At 43.1% G+C, this 25,298-nt stretch overlaps 1 protein-coding gene across 10 annotated transcripts in view; it reads left to right on the plus strand.

Annotated features, from left to right (window-relative positions):
* Positions 1 to 4,572: 4,572 nt before the first annotated feature.
* rnf220a (ring finger protein 220a) overlaps positions 4,573 to 25,298 on the plus strand; it is a 112,684-nt gene continuing 91,958 nt past the window's right edge. For all 10 annotated transcript variants that reach the window (XM_058395260.1, XM_058395261.1, XM_058395262.1 and 7 more), the window contains exons 1-2: positions 4,573 to 4,795; positions 13,756 to 14,584. In XM_058395260.1, the coding sequence (XP_058251243.1) occupies positions 13,939 to 14,584 (646 nt within the window). In that variant the 5' untranslated portion in view covers positions 4,573 to 4,795; positions 13,756 to 13,938. The remainder of the gene's footprint in view (positions 4,796 to 13,755; positions 14,585 to 25,298) is intronic.

Consider the following 25,298-nt stretch of genomic DNA (forward strand, 5'->3'; position numbering starts at 1 on the left):
AATTGCTGAGTTGCACACAGACAGATGAGTGTTGATGCCTGATGTGGTGGACGATGGAAGCACTAATAATGTGCTGTTATCGGTGCAGGAAAAGGGAGCGCTAGGTTGCAGAGTCACACACTTTGAGTTTCCTCCACTTTTAACAAAGCATGGAATGGAAATATCAGCTGTACAGATTGTGTGTAAGCTGACCAGTGTACTGTGATTAGTTAATGTTACAAAAGGAAGTCAGTTTTGTGGTTTTCAGAGAACAAACAGTCAAAGAGAGAAAATGAATTCTTTTTTTTTTTACATGTCAATATGCGTTGTGTTTAATGTCGCCAAATCTGAAGACGCTTATAAACAGATATTGATATTTCTATCAGGGCACTTCTTAAACCTGGTCAAAAGGTGATCAGCAGCTCTGATTCACACATTCAAATACAATGTTGTTTCTATAGTAACACTGAGGCTGGAATAGTGGATAATTGTTGATACGGTGATGCTTTCTGTAACAAGATGTTTATTTGACATTTATATGAATAGTCTTCACTGTGAGTGATTTGTAATGAGTCTTCAAGACAGGACTTTTTGAATTCTGAGGAATCTCAGTAACAAGACGTGGGTTTTCAACAATTTTGAGGAATCTCAGTAATAAGATGTGGGTTTTCAAAAATTTTGAGGAATCTCAGTAATAAGACGAAGATATTCGACCACTTTTACTGAAATTATTTACTGATAAATTGTAAGATGTGATGTTCTGTCATTTAAAAGAAATAACTGTTGGGAAATTGCCGTAATGTAAGAGGAATAAAACACTCCAGAGCATCCTGCTATATGAAAATAATCTGTTCTGCACTGGGCAGTTGTGATTTGTGACTTACACATCAACAACTGTAATGAATATTATACCAGGAATGTTTAAACCCTGTTTCCTCTAGTGTGTCCGATCTTAGTGCTCGCTGATTGAAACCATATCAATTCTGTTACTTTGCACTTGTTTCCATTTCAGCTGGTAAAATCGACATGCTTTCAAATGTGGTTAGTGGTTTATATTAAAGATAATATATGCATCTGCTTACAAATCACATTATTTCCACATAGTATAGAACCTTGATCCTAATTTCAGGAAGTGAGAAACTGGAGATGTGAGATGGAAGGAAGCCTTGTTCATCCATTAACATCACACCAACAAAGCTACGGTTCAATTTTTTAACAATATTCCCTCAATCATTTCCCAACTAATGAAGCAGCAAATAGGATAACAAGGCCCTGTAGATTTGTAGGCCGTCACTGGAAATTAACACATTTACGAGCTCTGTCTATATTAAACAAATCATTGATTTTATGTATGGGCGTTATAACACCATATCCTGGTGCTTACTCCTGATTGGACGTTCCAGCTGTTCAGTCTCCGCCCACCCTCCTATGATCGCATCTCTTTCATAGAGAGGAGGAAGAAGAGAGGTACCTGGCAGACCACCATGGCGAGGAAATGAAACCATTGCTCCTCAAACGGCATGGCCCCCCTTGGCTGGACTGTAACACACACACTTTAGTTATATATGAAAGCTTGGTGTGTGTGTGTATGTAGTTGGGGTGGTGGGGTGTCTGGCAGGATTCTGCCATTTTTAGAGCCCCTTCCACTTCTTGCTGTTTGATCATGTTGCACTGCCTCACTTAGAGATGGCTTCTACTCTGCTCACTTTCTCTCTCCATCCTGTCTGTGTTCTATTCTGAGCCCCCCTGCTCAGGCAGACACACACAGCTGGATGGTGCAGCAGACCTTGGCGTGCTGCTGGGAACGCTGTGTGTCTTTGGGTCTGAGACTAAGATAAGACGGGAAGCCCTTAATGTAATTTCAGCGGAGGAGGGCGATCTGCCCCATGCAGCTCCCACGCTGGGCCGGGGTTCCTTTAATGTAAGGCGGCCTCTAAAGTGCACTATCACATCAGACAGGTGGCGGGAGGGAGAGACAGAAAGCGAGAAAAGAGAGCTGGAGAGAGAAAGTACAAGTAAATGAGTCACAATAGAGACTCCCACTTGGACATACTCATTAAATCTTTCTCTCTCCCACTCTGTTACACGGACTCCATCCATTTCTCCTGACTTTTGCGCTTTCCTTTTCAGCCGTTAAACGGAAATATTTCATTTAAGTATCCATCAGAATTTTTTTTGATGCCAAATCACATCACATTGACTTCACATTCCAAGACTTGTGGTCAGTTGGTCACACTAACATTTCCACCACGGTCGAATAGTGTTTTTATTCTTCTGTGCAGGAATACACCATTTCATTTAACACGTCTTACCACCCTGTACGCTTCCACCGCTAAGTGACAGAAATGAATAGCCGTGCAAGACATGCATCTGACAGACAATAATAAAGAGACATTCGTCATCCCCCAGCACTGCTGTATCACAGGGGCCATCTTTTCTCTGACTCCTCTAGGCCCGGAGCTGCAAAAGTAATAATTAAGACACGAGTGATGGGTTGAAATAATGTCTCTGTTATTAAAGGTGCCAACTACTTCTAAACAATGTCTTGCTCAATTATTGTGTGACCCTTCATTATCTGGACATTTCAGGAAGTCAAATAAATTGGTGACATGTGTGACTCTTTTGAGTGGTGGGAATTTTGATGGCTTGCTTTGGCTTTTAGTCGCTTTTGTGCTGGTGTTAAGTGAACATGGAAACAGATATTCAAGGGTGGGTGTTGCTGAATACAAGAAGGATAACATGTTAACAACTTTAAAAGGGTTGTCACGTTTGATTGACTGTTTTACAGGCCTGATGCTACATGTCCAATGTAGATAGATAGATAGATAGATAGATAGATAGATAGATAGATAGATAGATAGATAGATAGATAGATAGATAGATAGATCTAGATATAAATATATCTATATACAAACAACAGAAGCTCCGGCCCAATAGAATAGACATTTTCCCAATCTGCAAAAGATAAGGAAAGACATCAGTCCAATAGACAATAACATCAAACAAATGATCATACTTTGTTTCTTGGTTTTATTACACTGAATCCCTATGCTACTTCATCGATCTAATGAGCTGTTAGCACATGAATGGTGAAGTGAGAAGAGACTATTTGCAGATGAATGAGTCCCTCCAGCTACTGCAACTCAACTTTAAATTTCCAGCGCTCTTACCTTGCTTGTAATGGAGCCATCTTAGCGTGTTTGTTATCTGATAGAGTCTGGAGAGAATGTAAAAATGCTCTAAATCAAATGAGAGAGAGGGAGAAAGGGAGTATGTCTGCTTAAGCCTGGGTAAAGGGAGCAGCCTGCCAGCCCTCACCAGTCCATTTAGAAAGAATGTTTAAGAGACTGAGGCCTGAAATTTGATTTTGAATGGAAAGGGACCTGAGCTGTGGATGGCCTTTTTCCTCCTCATGCTCCTGCCGAGGGCATTAACAACACAAGGGAGTGCTAATGGTTAGAGGCCTGTGTGTATATCTGCAGCATTTTAGCATCACCATGTACAAAAATTCCTGCCAGCGGCTAAATTTCACCTGTGTAAAGAGGTTTATAAAAGGCCAAACCCATAATTAGGTTACATGGTAAGTTGCATGCTTTGAATGTGACTAAACTGCAGTGTAGTTCAACCTGTTTCCAGCAGGTGGATGAGATTGATGAGGGAGTTGATTTAGGAAACTCCCTCATCCCAATCCACACTAGGGTACTAAACAGTGTGTCAAAATAAAACAGCTCCACAGATGGCTAAATAATTTTGACATCTTGCTCTCAGACGTGGGAGTACAATGAGCTGAATCAGGCTCAGCTCTTTTGGTTGACCATTGGATATAGTGTATTTATTTTTTTTTTTATTAAAGAATTTATTATTAATTCAGATTTGTACAGTTATAGAATACAGGATATGTAAATGTGTATGTCTTGCACAGCATATCCATGTGATTCAGTGAGAGAAGCGCCTAATGATATCTAAACATTAGGACGCAAACATTCGGAAATTATTAAATAAATACAACAAAAACAACAACAACAAAGACATTACATGCTTTAGCTCTTACAGTATGCATCTCTATACAGTTTTGCAGATGATTATTCGAACAAGTGATTTTCGCGTCTAGCTCATGTGCAAGTGGTCAAATAAGCACCAACAATAACGTTATGTTATTTGCAAGACAAAAAAACCCCAAAGTGTCCACAGTGTCGAAGCGTAGATGCTCGGCCCACGCGCTGCACTAGCGCACACTAGCTTTGAAGCACACTTACCCGCTTCCATGTGCACTCCGCGCGCCATTGCGCACTTTAATTTCTTCCCGGACTTTATTTCACACATAGTGTCTTCAGCGTCGAGGTTTCAGAGAGAACCTAATTCGCCCCCAAACGGCCCCGAAATCCCCTCGGGGAACACGGTGAAAGGAAGGAAGGGGGGTCGGTCTGATGGGGGGAGTGTTGAGAGAAGAGGAGAAGCAGGTCAGTCAGTGAGCGGATCGGGCGCTGAGCGGCAGCACTGCACCTCCGACACAGCGCGCCAGGACCGTTAACACATCCACCTCCCTCTCTCTCTCTCTCTCTCTCTCTCTCTCTCTCTCTCTCTCCGTCTCTGTGTGTCCGTGCAGTTTACCCCCTCATCGATACGTGCAACTGATACTACCCGGGAAAACTCGACCTCACACGGCGGTCGTCTTGGCTGTGTGCGCGCGCCGCAAACTTTTTCCTCGCATGCTCCTCGGCTCTCCCTGCGCCTGGCACGGACCACGAAAAAAAAAGTTTCGCTTGTGCGGGATAAAAGGACGCCCAGGACCTGCCAAGGAATTACTTTATACACCGTAAGTGCTCTTAAATGCTTTGATAGAAATGTTTTGCCCTCGACACGGATTGTTTTGGCGATCTTGCGGTGTGTGTATGTGTGTTTGTGTGTGTGTGTGTGTGTGCGTGTGTGTGTTTGTGTGTGTGATTCTCAGTGAACTCGCGCTCGCCGAAGTGTCGCGTGTCTGTGTGGAGTTTAACGCGAGTGAGATTAGTGAGTTTAACGCTAACGCAGCACTGATAAAAAGAAGTTATTACCCATCTCTGAACATTCAGAGACGTCTTAATAGGTTTCTAATAAACATCTGTATGCTTAACATCTGTGCCATGCTAATTATACCTTTTATCGGATATCCTTTTCATTCGCGTAAAGAGACTCGCTTATGTCCTTGATTACATTTTAATCAATGCTTTGATTAAGGACCAATCCCTGATTTACTGTGACAGTTAAACACTAATATATTTAAACAAACAAATAAACACACACACAAAACATAGTAATGGAGTGAGTTTAAAACTCTCAATCTGTTTTTTGGTTTTTTTTGAAAGACCCAAAAAATTGAGCAACACCTGCACGGCCTCCTCTGCCATGAACTGACCGCAGCATGGAATAAGTTTACTCATCCATATGTAGCATTTCCCCCTGTGTAAAGTAAAGTAAAGTAAAGTAAAGTAAAGTAAAGTTCAAGATACAGAATAACAAAAGTACCCAAAAGAGCAATTTATCACCCCGAGTTATTTAAAAATAAAATGTATTTTTCCCGGAGTAGCTGCTAACAAGTAAGTCATGTGTGCTGGAAGACGCGTCAACTTTGTTTTTGCGGTACTTTTTTAAATACAAAACCGCGCTTGCTTGCGCCCACACGCACTAACACATCAGTATTCCGTCTCGTAATGTTTAAGAGTCTTAATCTCTATAATTATCCAGAAACAACGCACAGTGCCATTTTGATGAGAGATAGTGGACGGGAGAAGCAGTGATCTTTTTTTATTACTGACTTTACCTCTCAGGTAATTAAGGCGCACAACAAAAATGATTTAAATAATTAAATAACTAATTTTTTACCCTAGGTCTTAGCGCCACAACGCGCGCGCGCACACACAAACACACACACACACACACACTCGTAACCATATACAGTCATAAGACTTTTAACTTCCTTAACTTCACCCTGTAACGGATTCTTGAGTTTGGATGCGCGCTTCATTAGGACAGTAGGTTTAGCGCAAAGATGGAAAACCAAGTCAAGTGCTAGTCAGCGTCAGGAAACACCTGTTTAAATAAACAGGATAATTACTAGCATTTACATCCTGCTCACCAAAAACGAAAATAACAAATTACACGCTTTCTGTCTTTGTAATCAACGATTAGTTTCTCACAGCACATCCACACACAGAAACTAAATCGCCTCCTCAGATCTAAATTCGATAAAAATTGGTGTAGGATTTTAAAATGATTTTTACCAAAGTGATTATGTGTATTTAATATGTCTGAAGAACAAAGTATACTGATTTAAATGGGCCTGTGCATAGCCAAAGGGCAAGATTATTTGGATTATTTTTAGTGTATGTAATAAAAGAATATCTTTTCGAAGTTTTTTTTAAGTACATAGCAAGCAAATTAAACTACAACTGTTTTTTTTTATTTCCATCCAAGTAGCCTGCATATTTTTCATCTCCTAGACAACTGCATATTAATGAAGTTTATTAGTGATCTCTCAGCACACACAAAGATTTAATAATAGTTACAAACAAACAAACAAGCAAAAGAAGGACCGGGGTATTTTATTATAAATATACTCTCTTACATATAATGTGATTATGAATATATTATAACAATATTAGCTATGAATGCACGTGTTCAAATAAGGCTTATTAAACCAATTAAAAGTACACACGTGTTTAATATTTATTCCTGATTATTATTATTTATTTTTTTTTAAATCATTCTGTTTACTTATCCTGTGTGATTTAATAATGTTCGCAACAATGCCTTGCCACATCATTTTCTCCCCTTCTTGTAATTTCTGTTTGTGGTGCGCTTCATAAATCTTAATGATCCGCATGGAAATGTTTATAGACCGTACCGAATAACGTCGCTTCAATATTTCCCGCTATCCTACACGTCCTGTTGGCTGTTTAATCTCAGATAAATTGAATAATGAAATTATGACACTCCAAGATTAATGTGTTTATTGACACTTGCCGCACTGGTCAGAGCTGAATTATGTGATAAATATTGGAAGATGAACTTTGCCTTGGAGAATAGTGCACAATCAATTTTTTGTGTGTGTATTTTAATGCATAAAGTCTGCGCGTTATTAATTGCAATTCAATTTACACATGCGCAATCGGTACAAGTATCACTGAACTTACGCATTTACGCACTAACGCAGGCTGCTGGCCAAAGCGAACTTTGATTACACAGATAAAATAGACATACTCATTCCTTGTAAACTCGTGCTCTTTTTTTTTATCTCTCTCTCTCACTCTTTCTCGTTTTTTTCACCCAAAGCTTGTGCGCGTAATTTTAATGACATACTTTCCCGAATGTATTTAATGTTATTTTCCTTCACCGGCATATCTTTAAGCATGGACAGGCAGGAGAGAGACTACACGCATGCGGACAGGGAGAAAGTTTATTTATGCGCGTTAGGATTTTCAGCCGCGCTTCTTTCTTTTCCTTTTTTTTTGTTTGCATTGATCCGAAGTGCGAGCTGAAGTAAAATAAATGCCGGTTCCAGTGTCCCGATCGATGCGTCAAGAGTTTATTTTAATCTGGATTTGTGGGATTTAAAAAAAAGAAAGAAAGAAAGAAAAAGGAAAAAAATGGCGTAATGAAGAGCATCCATTCCTGTTCACACAAGGATGAAAAAGAGAAAACAATCAAGCAGAAGCCACAGTGGCAGAGAAGTGTAGGAATCTTTGCGCGAATATATTATAGACTTGGTGCAGGAGTGACAAAGACAAATCCATCTGTAGCGGAAAGTAAATTAAGCGCAGATTACTCAAATGTACCGGCTTCATTAGTTCTCATCGACAAGCTCGGCTTCTTTTTTCTCTCATATATTAAAAGCAGACAACAGCCCCGACTCTTACACAGCCGCGCATGTTTGCGTGTTTTCCTGTGCTAATAAACACACAGCATTAAATGAATGTCGTTTGCCTGCAGATGGTGGCATGATTACAATTCATTTCCTACAGATCATTAGAATTTGGTCATAGTACACAAACAGGCACAGAAAAGGTTATTTAAAACTGCTTAAATTAACTGGAAATAAAATCAAAAGTGAGAAAGATGATGGTGCCAAACTCATCTGACCTGATGTTTAATAAATGAATAAATCTCTCCCAGGATGCGTCCAGGTTCGGACATTCTACCAAAACCACTAAATAGTTTGTAAATAAAAATATATATGTATATATATATTCATGTTATAGCTAGACAAAATATTAGGAAAGGGGAACAAAAATCACCGTAGAGGCCAAATTAGTACGCTGTGTTCTCATGGGTCTGCGCTGGTACTGAATACTATTTAGTAAGGTAATGTGCGGTTTGGGACACAGCCTATAACTCGCCCTAATTTGTCTCTTATTATTTTGGAGCTCACAGACACGCCTGATCCGTGTAGCTTTTCATTTCTTTGCCAAGCGGAACATTTCAAATTTTATGGTGCTGAAGAGCACTTTGTTTGCTTACAACGGGCGTCTGTACCGCACTCATTCTCATGCTTTAGTTCTGGGAAATACTTTCATTATTGATTTTTGGTCCTTTTTATTTATTTTGCAATTTATAAAGACGATTTAAAATGATTTAATAGAATTCAAAATTTTGTTTGATATGCATATGTATTATTTTATAATAATAATAATAATAATAATAATAATAATAATAATAATAATTTATTGACTGTATTATTCGTTAATCAAGAAATCAAGAAATGCGCGTTCACCTAAAATACAAAGCGCATTTCCCCCCTGACCAAATAATACGTGAATGAATAGCTCCTTTTCTTAATTCGTAAGTCCTTTGCATTTTGCAGACGATAAAATATTGCTTAAAACAACTTAGTGCAATTGCAGAACACGATAAAAAAAATGTAATATCCATAAACATGTCCCGTCTTTTGATTTGTAAGAGTCATTATGATCAGTAACTGAATGCTGGAAAATATTTCTCTCCAGAAATGTTTCCAGTGAAATCGAAAATCATCATGTCCAAAATCCTAAATTCGTTTTCACAATGAAGGACTTATGTAGCTTTATGTCTTTCATAAGACGCTAAATTGAAACACTTTGTTGTCACATATTGGATTCAGTCAGGCAGTGAGAGCACATCAGGTTTTTGGAGCGAGTAAGTGTTTTGCTTTCCCCTCTCCTCTAGTCTCCTAGTGATGTGAATGTGAGTTTCAGTGCTGGAGAATAAGTTAATTTTGCGCTCTCTCCCCTAAGGCATTAGCAGTGCATTTGGCCGAGATCGATCAGAGGCAGATATCTATCAACTTCTTCTTCTTCTGCTTATGACCCTCCCAGAAAGCCTGGGACTGGCCTGTCTTGCCAATGGACACGTTTGCAATGTCATTTACTCTACTTCATCCAGTATATCGTCTACATCTTATATTTAAACCACATCCTGTATATATATGGGTGCATCTCGCTGAAAGTTACGAGCTGGATTGGAGTGAATAGTTATGGTTGCAATTGCTTTAACAACTATCACTGCAATGTTGAAAAGCTGTAACACTTTGCTGAATCACCAGATCTCTGATTCTACACATAATTAATCATTAATATTGGCTGAATGTTTATGTTAATAGGAAATGATTGGCTCTCTCATTATGCATGTGTTATGGAGAAGGTTTCAGTAGAGAGCTAGATCAGTGTAAAATCTCTCTCTCTCTCTCTCTCTCTCTCTCTCTCTCTCTCTCTCTCTCTCTCTGTGTGTGTGTGTGTGTGTGTAACACATTCATGCAGCAGTGGCCAGTGGTAGGGGTGGGTGGGGTGACTTCTTTGTAGTCCAGTGCTGGCTCAGAGCACAGAGGAGCCAGACACCTTGCAAATAATCTGGGCTTAGTGAGGAATTAGTTGGCTCAGGTGGGTGGGATGAGACAAACAGTCCGCCGTCCGCTAAAACGAATAGCCGAGGCAGGACAGGAAACTTTGAAAATCATTTTGTTCACAATGAATCAATGTTGCCCAGCGAGCCAAGCGCAAAGCTTTATTTGAAAAAGCAAATCCAAGCTCAGCTCCAGCCTCATGTCACTTCTGCTTTGTCACTCGCTGAGTAAACTGTGCAAATTTTGCGAGCAGAGGAATAATAAAAAAAAAGAGTCAAACTTCAGAGCCCCACTTGTGCTTATGCACATGGCAAGATCCAATAAAGGAGTGATTGATTACTGCTATTTATCGCCAGCTTTTATTGTGTGTCATACACTGGGGGGAATTTATTTGTTGATAGTGAAGTGGAGTGGTGAGGCGCAGCTTGCACGACCAGTATTGATCTAGTTTGCTGGTTGTCCAAGTGTCATTATCTTTCGCCCGCGCGCGCGCGCTCTGACATTAAATCTCACTTTCATGTCTGCCGAATGCAGGTGGCGTTTTTCCTCTTCTTCGTCTTTTATTTTATTTCTCATTCTGCAGCTGAGACACATTATCGAATTGTCCCGTTTTAGATTTCATACTGAAAGGGGGGGAAGGTCTGATTCCAATTCTGCAGGATGTACGAGCTGCGTGCTTCTGACTGGCAGCCTGAGCTGTGTTTTCAATAGCATCGACTGCGTTCTGTCCTTCGCTGCCTGTTACTCGTGATGCACAGCTTTTCCCGCATGCATCTCTCACTGCAAATATTTGAAGCTGACAGAATTGAAGCCAGCATGCTGGAACAGGCGGGCGAGCTCCATTTCAAGTGTCTCTGTTAAGTAGCAGCTCGAGTGCGGGCTGTGGGAAAACACCAGTTTACTCAGCAAGGTGATTAAAGAGCACGATGTGCTGGAGAGCCGTTAGATAGTCAAGACAAGTTTTCAAGAGCAAAGCAGTTTGCTTAAAATGTGCTGCCTCGCGCTGGTATCGTTTCCTGCTACATTGCTTAAGAGCTCTCCATTTCAGCTGCCAGGGTTTGCGTAAAGCTTCCAAAGCCCAGTTTTTTTTTAGTGTGATGGAAATATTCACATTGTTATATTTTGCTTTTAATATGCTATGACTTGAAAATAAAAATACTATTTGGGGGGTAATAGAGCATGTTTGGATCTGCGGTGTTGCTAAACATTGTCCAGTAATTGGCGTGAAATCTGTTGGTCATGCGCATGCTTCGGCCCCGTTGCCTGTTTTGTCTTTTTTTTCTCATCTCCTTGGAGACTGGGAAACAGTGAGTGTGTATGTGTTCCAGAGGGAGAGTGACTTGAGTGTGTGTGTGTGTGTGACGGTTTTTTTTTTTTGCTGGGTATTGAATGACAGTGTCTGCCCTGTCCTGTAATAAAATGTAAGAGTGGCGCTTTCACGCTTGACAACAATCGCTAAACATACTGACAGACAGGCAGCCATGGTCTGAATGACATTCCTCAAGTAAAACCCACATTCTGGATCCTGGCATGTCGTCAAAAGCAGGCAAACGTTTGTTTTCGATGAAATTGAATTCATCTTCTCTGCTCTCCAGAGCGCACGGAGGAAATCTATTCTTGACGTCTTCCTACTTATCTTTATTGTGTCTTCTGAGCCGCTTTTGTCTTCTGAGTGGAATATATATATATATATATATATATATATATATATATATATATATATATTACATTTTATATATCACCAGGGATGACACTGCACTGTAGGAACAATAGTGTTTAAAAAGATACCCAGGATTCATGTGTGAAATGTTGTGAGAGTTTTACACATTTTATTTTCAGAGCTCTGTTAGAGTAACCTGTCCAGTATGAAACACTGGTAGTGTGAGGGTTTGGGACATGCATGATGATAATGATTAGAATAAATTACGAATGGAAATGAATAGGAAGAATTGAAATGATGTCGGTGTTGTTGTTGGGATCTGACAGTCTGAAATATGTTTGGAAAGAATGAAAAAGAAAGGGAAAGGGTCAAGAAAAGCTGGCCAAGACTCTCTCTCTCTCTCTCTCTCTCTCTCACACACACACACACACACACTCTGTCTGGCGTGTCAGTGTGTGTCAGGCTGACTCACCACTCCCTCTGGTTGTTCTGGGACACTGGGCTTCTGTGTGTGTGTGTGTGTGTGTGGCCGGGGTACCAGGCAGACAGACCAGTCGCACTGCTGCTGCAGAAAATGATTAGCACATCTGTACAACACTTAGCCTACTTATTACCCCCCATCTCTCTCTTTCTCTCTCTCTCTCTCTCTCTCTCTCTCTCTCTCTCTCTCTGTCCTGCCATTGGGGGATATCACATGTCCGTTTATTGGATTGTCAGTTTCACACTGCCTGGCTGCACTGATGGTAATGATAATAAAATTGAAATATCCAGGTACTTACCACTGTATTACCTCGCTATCAACACCCAGACACACTCATTTTTTAGCACTCTTTCCGATAGGAGAGATTCGATACAGTGACAAACACGTGGTGAGAAGCGAGAGAGAAAGAGTGTGAGGAACAAGGGGTTTGATAGCGATGCATTTTCAAGGTGCCGGTTAGATTGGGCAAAAAGACAGCGGGTAATGTGATTCTTGGGCATCCAGCCAACCCCGAGCGGTGTAGTATAACCCATTTTCCACAGACCGGAAAAGGAGCACATTCCCCTGCCATGTATGTGATAATGTAAAGCTCTTTACAGGACCACAGTGTGTGTGTGTGTATGCATGTGCTAGAAGATTTGCAGATGTTCAGATCAGGTTATAAAATTGATTAGAATGAGTGTTCTGGACAGCTGATATGTGTAAAAATGCCCCAGTGAACTCCCCAGGAGCTTCTTTGATGCCGCCTGATTTCATAGTTTTGAAGTAGCAGAGCAGTGAGACAAGACTAAAGGCATGTCTACGTGAATTACAACACAACACGGAACACATTTTCCAGATGGATCACCTCTCATATCAAGTGTTACTTTTCTTCCTACTTTTTGCGCGGCTCTTAAGTTCGCAGAGCCTTCAATACATTTCCGCAAACTGCTCCCTGAATTATTAATTGGCAAAATATCTCTTGTGTTATCATCGCTGTAGTGCATAAGCTCACCTTTGTAATTAATGTATAGTGCAGTCTTAGTATTCAGCCTTTAGAATAATCAATTCATGGTAGTCAAGCAGTGCATTGGGTTTGGATAATTACAATCAATTACCAATTCCGTGTAATTCCATTCCCTGGCTACCTTGTAATAGTAGATCACCTTCAAGTCACCCCATGGGGATTTGGAATAGCATACATTGCTCACACACACACACACACACACACACAAATGGGCAGGATTTCTAAAAAAAAAAAAAAAAAAGTTCTTTTGACTCATTAAATCCACTCACACTTCGGCCAGTCGGCTCATCTAATCCTCACAGGGCTCTTGGGCCGTTAGACAGCACCAAGGGTCAAGGGGTGAAGTGCGACTAATTTATTCATTCAGTCAGATTTCCTGTGCAGATGGCAGGCAGATATGCTATCACTATGAGAATCCCATTGGTGGGGAGAGGCCTGCTTCTCTTATCTGATCTGAGCGGCGAGGACTTATCAGCCTCAGACGCTGCTCCGCTCCACCGCTGCTGAGATGGAGGAATAAGAGGCTTATATGTGATTCGGCCGTAGATCTGCGGGAGGAAAAAAGTTTTCGGCGGTAGAAAGTTTATTTTTGAGAGGCTGTCAGTCATTCAGGTCATCTGTGTGGATGTCAGTACAAGGTCAGAGCAAAAGGACGTAGGACACGTTGTGACACACTTTATGTTCAGTCCATTCACTTTTATTTATTAAGTGTCATTATTTTGTTTGTCTTTAAATTGTGAGAGTTTGTACTTACCACGTGTTACTCTCTTTCACAGGACGAGCCCTGTCGAGCTTGAATTGCCAGCAAGAGGCACCCATTCTAAGTATAAAGGACGGACCCAATCGGCACCATACTCCCCATACCATTCCCCCCCGCTCTTTTCTCTCCACCCCTCCCCCCTGCCCCACTGAGCTCTCCGCTCACCCCTCCTCCTCCTCAACCGACACCCCCGGCCAAGATGGACCTTCACCACCGAGCCGCCTTCAAGATGGAGAGCTCATCGTATCTCCCTGGTCCATTGGCGTCTCCAGCTCTCATGGTGCTGGCGTCAACAGCCGACGCAAGTCGCGATGCCTCGGCCCCGTGTCAGCAGCCGCGGCCGTTTGGCGCACCAGTGTCTGTCTCCGACAAGGACGTGCACCTACCTTTCGCCAACGGCTCCTACGCCTTCGCCTCCGTCTACCACCGGCAGCCTGGCTTTGGTGGCCGTGACTTTGCTCCATCTCTCCTGCACCTGCACCACCAGTTTGCACCACCTGGCCTAGACTGTCCACCATCCATCAGTGTGCTTAACCACGGTGCTGTTGGAGCCTTCCGGCCCTTTGCTTCACCACCAGAAGAACGTGATGCAGCCTCAGGGGCCTACCAATCAGCTTTCACTCCAGCAAAGCGCCTCAAGGGCTGCCTGGAGGCAGAAGCGTCTCCACACCTGCGCTACTCAGACGCTGAGGGTAAAGAGTATGACTACGGTGGCGCCCACGTGCCCTCAGGCTCACCCGGTGCCCTCAAGGCTGTGGAGGATGCCGGAAAGAAAATCTTCGCCGTCTCTGGCCTGCTGTCCGACCGCGAGGCCTCATCCAGCCCAGAGGACCGCACTGAACGCTGTGAGTAGCTGCTTTCCTCTTCGCCCTTCTACCCCACAGTAGCAATGTTCCATCATTCTCAGAGAGGGATTTTTTTTAGATTTTTAATGTACACATGCTTTAAATTGCCATTTATATTTAAAAATGTTTTACAGCATTGGAAGCTGTTAAACTCTTAGATAATTAAGAATGCATTACAAATTACACAATAAACTACAAAAAATGGAAATATATTATTAAAACAAGATTACTACTACTACTACTACTACTACTAGTAATAATAATATTAATAATACTTTAAGGCAAATCCTATCACACAATGTATTTCAGTGCTTTTTTAAACCTCAATGAATCCAATATTAAGTCAAATCTGGGTTGATTTTTGTGCAGATTTCTCAGACAATGCTTTTAACAGCAATCAGCTCTGAGCACCTCAGTTTGTTCATATGACACATTAGAGCAGGATTGTATTGAGACCGTGTCCGTGTCACAGCCAGAGTGGTGCTAATGTTTGGACAGGGAGCCCTGGTGCTCCTCCACCTCAGATCAATCCCAGAGATACAACTCATAAATGAAATGGAGGGGTTTTGTGTGTGTGTGTGTGTGTGTGTGTGTGCACGTGTGTGTAAAAGAGAGGATGAGTGAGATGAGAAATGAAATATGAAATAGGGGCTGTGTGTGTGTGTGTGTACATTTCAATCCATAAGGGATCTACAGGAAGGGAGTTCAGTGGTATTACTGAAGGCAATCCGTCTTTACTTCTCTTACTCAAATACATTAGGAATTACAGTGAAAACACACTTGCTGAGGTGCACACACACACACACACACACCACGTAATTCTATCATGGCGGCTTATTACCACTTTTAGTTTTGGAGAAAAAATGGGGACCAGGTCAGAACTGTCATAGATTCTTATAATTATGTGGGATTTTATACCTCACACACACACACACACACACACACGCACACACACACACACACACACTTTCCTTAGTAACTACCCCTGCCCACGTTTAGCTCACCTGCTGACAGAAAGAATGTCAGTGTGTATTTAAGTGTGTGTGTGTGTGTGTGTGTGAGAGTGTAAGTAAAAGCCTTGTCTCATTATTGCTTGCTGTCCTTTTTTCTCCCCTGCTACTCTTTTGCTATTTTTTTGTCAATTTTTTTCTGCTTCCTTTTTCTCTCACTCTATATTTCTCCGTCACAATGTTCCTGAACTCCTACTAATTTCAATCATTTTACTTTAGGGTGTGTTTACAGTTTACACACACCTCCTCTGCGACAGGCAGGCAGGTCAAGGGATGCAACAGAGAAAGAGAAAGAGAGAGAGAGAGGGAGAGATGGAAACACCCTTGATCGAACAGATGAGAGACAGAGGCAGTGAGCTGAGACTGATCGGATAAAGAGGCTGGCATGCAGGCAGGCAGGGATGTGAATGACACCCAACGACCGAAGTAGACAGGAAGGAGAAAGAGAGAGAAGAGAAACAGACAAAAGGAAGTGTCTCATCTAGGATTTCTCCTCTGAGAGGGTCTTGTTTGATTGAAGGCGTGTTTTAGCTGGTGTAGTTGCTGTACAGAACGTTTTTTTCCCCCGGACATGTCCGTTTGGGTGGTGGGATTATGACGCCTCAGCCTGGGCTCAGATTAACTGTGAGATAGCTGCTAATTCCGGCCTGTATTAATCTGATGCTCAGAGTATGCGATAAGGGGCAACACGAGAGGGGATTAAGGAGGGAGTAGAAGAGGCACACAGCCCTTCTCCCTTCCCCGACTTGGGAATACGGCCGAGGAGAAAATGAGTATGAGACTAAAACTAGTGCTCTCGCCTCACTCTGTGCTTCTCTGTCACACACACACATGCGTGCACACACACTATTTTTGTGCTGTATCTAATTAGATTAAACCTCAGACCCACCAAGGGCCCTAATGCAATTGAGTTTCTAGAACCCGGAGTCGAAGAAACTTAAATTGGGTTCCCCTTGACTGGGTAACTTGCTGCTCCTTGTCACATTGTGAGTGGTATCCTCTCACATGCCGTGTGTGTGTGTGTGTTTGTGTGAGAGAGAGAGAGAGAGAGAGAGACTGAATCTTCAAATCTTTCCACCAGAGAGCACAATGAATAAGCCTCTCTACTGTGAACCAGGAAACCTTGCTATAAAACCCCATCATGGCAACACCACAGCTGATAAAGACTAACGTGACAGGCTTATCTTCGCTCTTCGATTGAGCATTTAGAATACTGTACTAGAATATTTACTTCAAAAGTGAACTTTTCTCTTTGCTTTTCGGTTTGGGTTTTATATGGATTCCTATTCTATACAGCACATACTGTATGTGTGTTCTATGTGCTTCTGGTGTGTGTGTGTGTGAGTGACAGCTGGCCCTTGTTTGTTTGCCTTTCCCTCCCCGCACGCATTTACACCACAGAACAGAGCATTGAACCTGACCCAGACCCATTGGTCCACTTCCAAATCTCCATCCTCATGTCTGAGAATAAAAAAACAGAAAAGTGAGAAACTCAGACGGAAACATAGAAGAGAGGGAGCGCAAAAGGTATGGAGAGAGGATGATAACACAAAGAGATAAAAATGAAAGAGCGGAGGGGGGACAGGCAAAGGGAACGAGCGATGAGCTGAAAGGCAGACAGCAGCTGCCTTCCTGAGCAGTCGAAATAAAACGAGGGGGGGGGGGGTCTAGAGAAAAATCCTTAAGACAACAGTGCGCAGCCACGCAGGCTTCCTTCCTGACGTGACCAGGCCGGGAGCTGTGTGGGCCTGTCGCTATAAATCCCCTGCTGATTTACGGGGTAGCTCCACACTTAACCCCCAGTGCTCCATCCAGACTGGATTTATTTCCACCTGAAATCTGAGTGATTGTATTAAAAAACAAAGAAACGCTCATTTTTTTATTATTTTGGGGCATCACACACATTGTAGTTAGTAAGTAAGCCAGCAGGGTCGTGATGCACAAGCATGGAGATGCATTTCTGTACTTATTTCTGCACATCGTCTCTCTGCCACTTGCGGTCGTCCGTCAGCCGCTGGCTTTGAGCCTTTAATTATCTGCTGTTGCTCTCCTCTCTCTTGCCTCTCTTTCTTTCTCTCTCTCCTGCTCTTTCTCTCTCTCTCTTTCTGCCTCCTCAGTTGCGGTGATTGATTCCTGTTTTCATGTTTTTCGATTCGCCGGCGTATATCTTTTTGGAGAGCGTGTGGTTATTCTGCTGTCTTCTTCTTCCCTTTTTCTAACGCTCTGAAGAGCAACATGCGCTGACAGCTGTTAAAACACACTACTTTATTTATTTCTTTTTAGATATCTTCCCCCTTTTTTTCCTGTCTCTGTCAAACAACAGATTGCACCGGGGTATTTGTGTTTCCTTTGGATGCATTAAAAAAAGCTAAGGGAAGGGCTCGCGTTCGCAGGCAGGAGTGATAAAAGTGATCAGAAAAGATGAAAGAAAAAAAATCCCAGTGAAGGAAAAATGATGTTGCTGTATGTCTTTGGCTGTTAAAGAGTTGGACCTGTGTGGAGTTAAACATAGTCATCCCTGCAAAGTTCTTTCTCCCTCTCTTTTCCTCTCTCGCTCCCCTGTCACGGTCTAGTGGTGAGGTTAAGTTCAGTAAGTTCAGTTCTAATAATTAAGCAGCGCTGCCTGTGCTTTCCCAGATGTTAAAAGGCTTGTCCTCACATGTAGTCTCCCCATCAGCTCCTCATTCCTCCTCTCCTCTCATCCCTCTATTCTTTCCTTGTCATCTTCTCCACCCCCTTTCTCTCTCTCTTTTTTTTGCCCTCAGCTTCATCTACCATCAGTGATGGACACAATCAGGGGCTCTGTGACTTTGTTTATCTCTCCATCTGTCCCTTTAGCCCACTCACATTCCCTCTTTCAGATAGAATGAATTGAAATTGGACAGAGCAAAGTCCGGTTTCATTTCTTTTTGTTTTACAAGTACAGCAGTTTTCTCGTGGCAGCTCTCGAGACAGAGATGTAAGCTACTGGGGGGTTTCTGTTACTCTATCTGTGTCTTCGCCGCTCTGGGTGGCAGGGGACAGCAGGTGTCAGTGCAGTGGCCCATAGCTGTGTGTGTGTGTGTGTGTGTGTGAGAGAGTGTGTGTGAGTGTGAGGATCATTGGACTGTGCCATTGTTGCAGCATGACGCAGATCAAGGATTAGCGCTTCCTGCCTGTGCTTTGTTGGCTGCTACACTCGAATTGGACACAGCCACCGTTTGGGAAATTAACAGGGGAAAATGAGATGATCACATGCGTCCTCGCTGGAGAAACAGCTGGGTCCTCCACACAAATACAGTAACACACACACACACACTTTCGGCACACAAACATTTCAAATGAAACCAGGGTATAATTTGTTACTGACACTGTTGCTGCATTAGGAATTATACCGAAGAGTTCTTTAGCGCTTTTACATATGAGCCGAGCCGAAATGGTGTGTAGTGTGTATGGAGGGGATGTACACACACACACACACACACACACACATGCTGCTCTCCCAGACCTTGGATCAGCCTTGTGCTTTCCCATGATCCACATTTTGGGATCTCCAGCAATGTCAGTGAGGTCTTATAAAAGTGTCCACCGGGTCCAGTAGAAACCTCGCAGCTGGTATCACTTCCGTTCTGTTGCTGTTTCCCGGGTCACGGTGTCATAGTGTCATGGTGCCATGGTGTGGGTTCAGGGTTCTGGGCCACTGACAGGCTCAGGGACGGGCCTCAGCATCAACAACCCTGTAGCTGGTGGTTTTCCTCAGGAGAACACCCTTCCCTAGCGTTATTTCCCTCTCTCTAATGCAGATGTGTTGAAAATCCTGTTCCCCTAGAGTGCCTTAAAGAGGCAGGAGATGAAAAACCTCACTCACTGCTAACTGCTCCACCACCCAGAGCTGAGCACACAGACTCACACCACACCATCTCCCTCTCTCTCTCATTCTCTCCATTCATCTCTTCCTCGTTACCTTTCTCTCTCTCTCTCTCTCTCTCTCTCTCTCTCTCCCCACCTCTCCACACACCCGTAATCTAATCTTCTCTCCGTTTGCGAGCGCAGTCTTCTGTGACAGACTTTTTTTTTTTTTCCAGAAAAGCCGGCTCGGCTAAAGGACACAAACATATTATATATATTTATTACTTCCCTTAAAAACATGAATTATTTAATGGAAGTGATTACCGAGTGCAAACCTCAAGGAGCGTTTAGAGGCTGAATGTTGTCCCTTTTTTTTTTAAAAAAAAAACAAAACAACACAGTGCACGTCTCTCCGCTTGAGAGATCAGGTTATGGTGTATAGATGAGCCGTATTAGCAAGCAGAAGCGTCTCTAAACTCGTACACCTGTAGATACGTGAGCCTGAATGCTTCCTAAGAACACGCTCCATTATTTTTAAGCAGTGCATTATTACCAGTGTAGGAAAAAAGAGGCCCAGGAGGATCTATATGAAGTTCCTTTCTCAGAATGCCAATGGCCTGCACGCGCATTGGAAAGTGTTGCCACTTCACTGTCACTCTCTGTTGAGGTGCTCGCAGCAGCCTGATTAATTATTTAGCTGCATGTATCATCTATTTACCTTAGTAATCCATCTGTCAGCACGCTTATTGATCCAATCCTGCATTCTAATTGTGCATCCTCTCAGCGCGGCTAGCTCATATTTAAATGCAGCGCCTGTCACTGCACCTGTCTGTTTCTGGGTGCCGGTAGCTGTTACACTGCCTGTTAGCTGTTGGAAAGAGTGGCATTGAGCTACAGCTGGCTTGTAGAAACGAGAACGTGTGGGAGTTTTCTCTCTCTCTCTCTTTCTCTCTCTCTCTGTTTCTCCCTGTCTGTTTCTCACTCTGTCACTCTCAGGTGTGACCGCATTGTAACTTCTGCCACGGTGCATGTGGAGATGTCGCTCTATTCTGAGTGACTGCGGTTCGGAGCGAAACAGAGACATGGAGGGAAGAGAGGGAAGAAGTGAAAGTCAGGAGAAAGTATGAATGAGGGCATCTGTGTGTTTATTTAGGTGCATGTGCACTGTTTTTCTTCTCTTTTGCTTCCCTGTTTCAGTCCTGCTTCTTGTTTTCAAGTCCCTGCTAACTTTTAACTGAGCAGGAGTCTCTCTCTCTCTCTCTCTCTCTCTCTGTTAAGAGAGTGGTAGCAGCCTATTGCTGTGATTGACAGGTGTGAGACGGCAGGCAGTTAAGAACCCAAAGCTGCTACTTTTTATGAGGGCTGTTTTGTGTGTGTGTGTGTGTGTGTGTGTGCATGCGTGAGCTGAGGTACTTAAGAAGCCCCCACTCCTAGTCCGCTGGCTCAGTTGTCTTCTAACAAAGCTTTTGACATAATTGAATACAGCACCTCATGTGGTGAAGAGATAAGTGTATAAGTGTGTGATTATGTTTGTGTGTGTGTGTGTGTGTGTTCACGTTTATAGTAAGCGACCCTTCTTTTCAAGTGCAGTATGTACATGTGTGTATCTCTACGTGCGTAGTTAAAGATGTGGGAGCTCACCCACTAAGTTGATGAGCCCATTCCTCCCTGGGTCTAATCAGAGAGGACACGTGAGCTCCCAGCGTGAGCCGACGTGCAAATGCAGCGATCAGTAAACACTCACTGAGTTAATGACATCAATCAATGGCCTTTTAAAACTGCAATTTGATAATTACAATCATCAATGCCTGCCACCGTATACATTACAGGCTCTCTTCTCGGCCGTTCCCTCTCTCCCCCTTTTTACTCTCGCTTTTATTTCATGAGAATGGATCTGAGGCCCTATTATCCTGTCAGCGGAGAATGTGTTGGAATCGAACTCCTTGCATGTAGGCTATCATTTTACAAGAGCTGCTGCATTCGTCAATACTTAACGTCTTAATATGGCAAGAATTTAAGTGAAAATGGGCTTTAGGACTAAAATGGAACAATTTGTAATATGGAATATGGTTTCAGCTGTTATTATTGTTATTCTGCCCCTGTATTAACAATTACTTTTGTAACTTTAATATAAATCTAGAGGGAAAGGCGGATGGGGAAAGAAAACAATTTAACCTATTCATTTTAAACATCAGAATTCCAAATGACACTTTACTTATTATCCTGACGGTTATTGTTTTCTGCTGCCGGTGGGTCCTTTCTGCCTGGGTGGTGTAATAGAGGCAGTTGTTAGGACTGCCGTCTGATCTGTATGTCTGCCTTTTTTCTATTTCTGTCTCAGTCTTTTTCAGCTCCTTCTGATTGGCCGAGCCATGCTCAAAGTTTATTTTCACCACACATCAAAGACGGTGTCCACAGCCTGACCACATTGCTTTGCAGGGGGCGTAAAATCTTCTTAACCAGAGACTCCCCCTGCCCCACTTTAGCCCTATCAAAGCCCTTAACTGCCTCTTTTCAGTCGGCCATTTTCAGCCTCTGAGGCCCCGGGGCCTGCTGACCCGATCGGAGATGATTTCATAGCCGCAGAGCTGAAAATTGCCGGCGTCAAAAAAATGACACCTAAACGTGGTAAATGGGGGGCTAATCTGGAATTCTGCTTTATTGGACGCAATCCTCCCTCTCTTCTTCCTCGATCGCATGACCTCTCTGTGTCGGTGAGTTGTTGGGAGTTAAGCTGCCTTTCACACTTGCTCGCGCTGCTCTGCAGGTGCTGTTTGGATATGGGCTGTTTAATATCACACCCCCGCACCAGAATGCACGGCATCCTCTCCTTGTCCCTACAGAGCAGAAGAGTGCAAATCTGCCACTTCTCCCAACACAGATACCCCTCTGACCCCCATTCAGAGATATATTGATTTTTCAAAGCTCGGTCTAACACTGAGCAGATGAAGGGGAGGGGGGGTGTAGTAATGGTGGACGCTTGTGCTAGGCACACAGCATGATGCTCCTCTCTGTGAATTTAACACATCTCCCGCATGCTACTCACACTGACATCAAACAAGCACAAATAATCAAAAGGCACCTGGATCATCTGTAGACCTTTAAAGACACTCTTGCTGTCTCTGCATGAAACACAATTCAAGTGCATTGAGCTGATGTGTGGGTCAAACAGAGTTGGCTTGTTTGTCATATGTTGCAACTATATACTGTGTGTGTGTGTGTGTGTGTGTGGGCCCAGTTTGCTTTGTAGGGGTTTTAAGGTGGCCTGATCCGCACCCTTGATGCATGACTCTTTTAACTCGTGTTTACTAGGGAGCTCTCAGAGCCAAAGGAAAGATCCATGGAGCAGAGAGAAGCAAAATAAAGTGAGCGCGTACAAACAAACTGCGTCGAGGGAGCGTGGCCTAGGTCTCACTGCGTGAGACCATCCTTCAGTGCGCTGTCCTAAGCCCTGCTCTTACCTCTGAGAAAGAGAGAGAGAGAGAGAGAGAGAGAGAGAGGGCGGCTGGAATGGAAGCTTGTTTTCTCAGTCAGACTTACCAAGTTGAACTTCACAGAGGAATGTTTCAGTTCGTTTGCTCATGTGTTTGCATTTCATGCAGTGATGCACAAGAGGGAGATGGGATTTGTCTATTTCTTTGCCAGCAAGCAAGTTCTTCCCCATCTTCCTTCTCTTGAGAGTTTTGTTTTTGTAATTATTATTGTGCTATCAGATGATCAGATCAGATCAGACCACAAAGATGTGAGAAAATCTCTCTTTTTGCTCATTGGCCAGACACAGCTGCTACTATACAGTAAAGTCCAGGAACAGCAGAAATAGCACATACAGTAACCCGTGACAGTTCTGCAGTGTCACCAGAGCAGCTGCAGGCATGTTACAGGCTGGTTGAAAAACTTAGTTTAGTGTTAAATCAACCAAAAGCCAGGCGTCTGTGTTCTTGGGGGCCTGAGGTTTGCTCAGGAGTGCAATGATAGGATCAGAGTCACAGGGCAACCTGGGGCTGTGAGAACAGGACTGAAGTGACCTCCACCTTCTCACACAGGCTTCTTAGATTCTGTGGTGTGAGGACTTCAACCTAGAAAAGAGCAAGAGAAGCACATGTGCAGGTGAAAATGGAGTTCACACTCAGTGTGTGTCTAATACATGATATATATTTTGGAGTGAAATAAAATAACACAAGGTTTAGAGTTAGGTATGTCCTGCTCTGTTTCTTTCTAAATTCATAAATTATATCTAGAGGGTACAAAGAAATGTAGTGTATGGCCAACTTTATATAGTTATGTCATCTATAATGAGGACTTTATCCTCTGCACAGAATGTTTAACACTAGGAAGCTGGAATTGTGGCACATTTGACACAATGGAGGATTACAGAATGCTGACATAGGGCTTGCAAACAACTGCAGAAAAATTTACTCATGTTATCCTTCATGCAGGTTTGAGACCCATTATCAATCTCGTAGGCAAAGGAAATTGAACCCTATTTTTTTCTTTTTCCGTTTTGTTTTGCACTAGAAAACATGCTCATGCTTTTAATGTGTGCTCAAGGTATGTCTAACCTCAGGGGGTCTTTCTCCTATAGGGTTCTGGCCTACTGTGTGTTAATAATATTCTGTCGATAGTGTGACGTGATGAGCGGGCCTGTCTGCTCTGGACTGTCCTGCCCTGTCCTCACACATCCATCAACCCAGGGCTCTATGTCAATAACCAAAGCCCATGCTAATGGTGGCATTTAAGCAGTGGCCCTGACAAATGAACCAGCGCTGTTCTACAAGGGTTAAATATTCATCATGCTCATCGAATAGTGGAGGTTCTGTCTGCATGTGCTGCACTGGCCTCGTGATGGTGATTCGCCTCTGGATGTGTCGCTGGAGCTCAGAGCTCTGCACACTACATCGCTCACTCTGACCCCTGTATCGCCCCGGAGCACTGGGGTTAAACATACTGTCTGCTTATGGCAAGACAAATGTGATACAGGGCTTTTTTTCTTCTTGTGTCCCTTTTAAAGGTGATCTTCTTGAAGGCAGCATGTAAACACCCACGTAGATGCTTGCCCTTGTGATCTGACTGAAGGGTTTTTTACAGTCCAGGACCTCAGCTTGCTTCAGTACATGGTGCATGTCTGTGTGTGCAACGTGAAAGCCCCCGGCTTTCTTCTGACCACCATTCCACTCGATTTCAGTGCCCCCACCTCAGCTTGTCTCTCTTCCCTTCCTCCTTTTCTCCTTCTTTCTTATTCAAACTGTCCATCAGTAGCCTTATAAATAATTCATTGCTCTCTCCCCGATGCCTTGTCACCTTGCCTTCTTATTTGCCACCTTGTCTCCCTCCTCTCACTTCCCCTGCACTGGCCGCAGCGTAGCGGAACACCCCAGGAGCCGACGAGCCTCAGACCACACACACACACACACACACACACACTATCTCTCCCTCTCTCTTTCTTTCTCCTGCTCCTCCTCTCTCACCCCGGTACACCCCTGGCCCAGTCAATGGTCATTGAATCAGAAAGAGCTTCCTCTCTGTTCTCCGTTTATACCTCGCTAATTAATAGTTTGTCCTTTTAAACCGTCCCGTTCCTTTTAGGTCGGTGCAGTCGCTGGAAACGCTTTGGCAAAACCCAGACAAGGAACTGTGCATACCTCCCTCTCACAGACTTTGTCTTTTCTTTCCTTCTCCTAAGATTGAAAGGCAGAGATTTTATGTAAAAAAAAAATTTCAATGTTAGCCAGTGCTGGGTAGCTTCCGCTTTTAACTTTCTCTTGAGTTTTGATTTAATATGGTCTGTTACATAGATGAGAGCAATCAAATGACATGGGTCTCAAGAGAGCTGTGCAGAGGGCAAAGCTGGCATAAGAGCATGAAACATGCTTCAGCTC

Source organism: Hemibagrus wyckioides, linkage group LG07 (assembly GCF_019097595.1).
Source record: "Hemibagrus wyckioides isolate EC202008001 linkage group LG07, SWU_Hwy_1.0, whole genome shotgun sequence".
NCBI lineage: Eukaryota > Metazoa > Chordata > Actinopteri > Siluriformes > Bagridae > Hemibagrus > Hemibagrus wyckioides.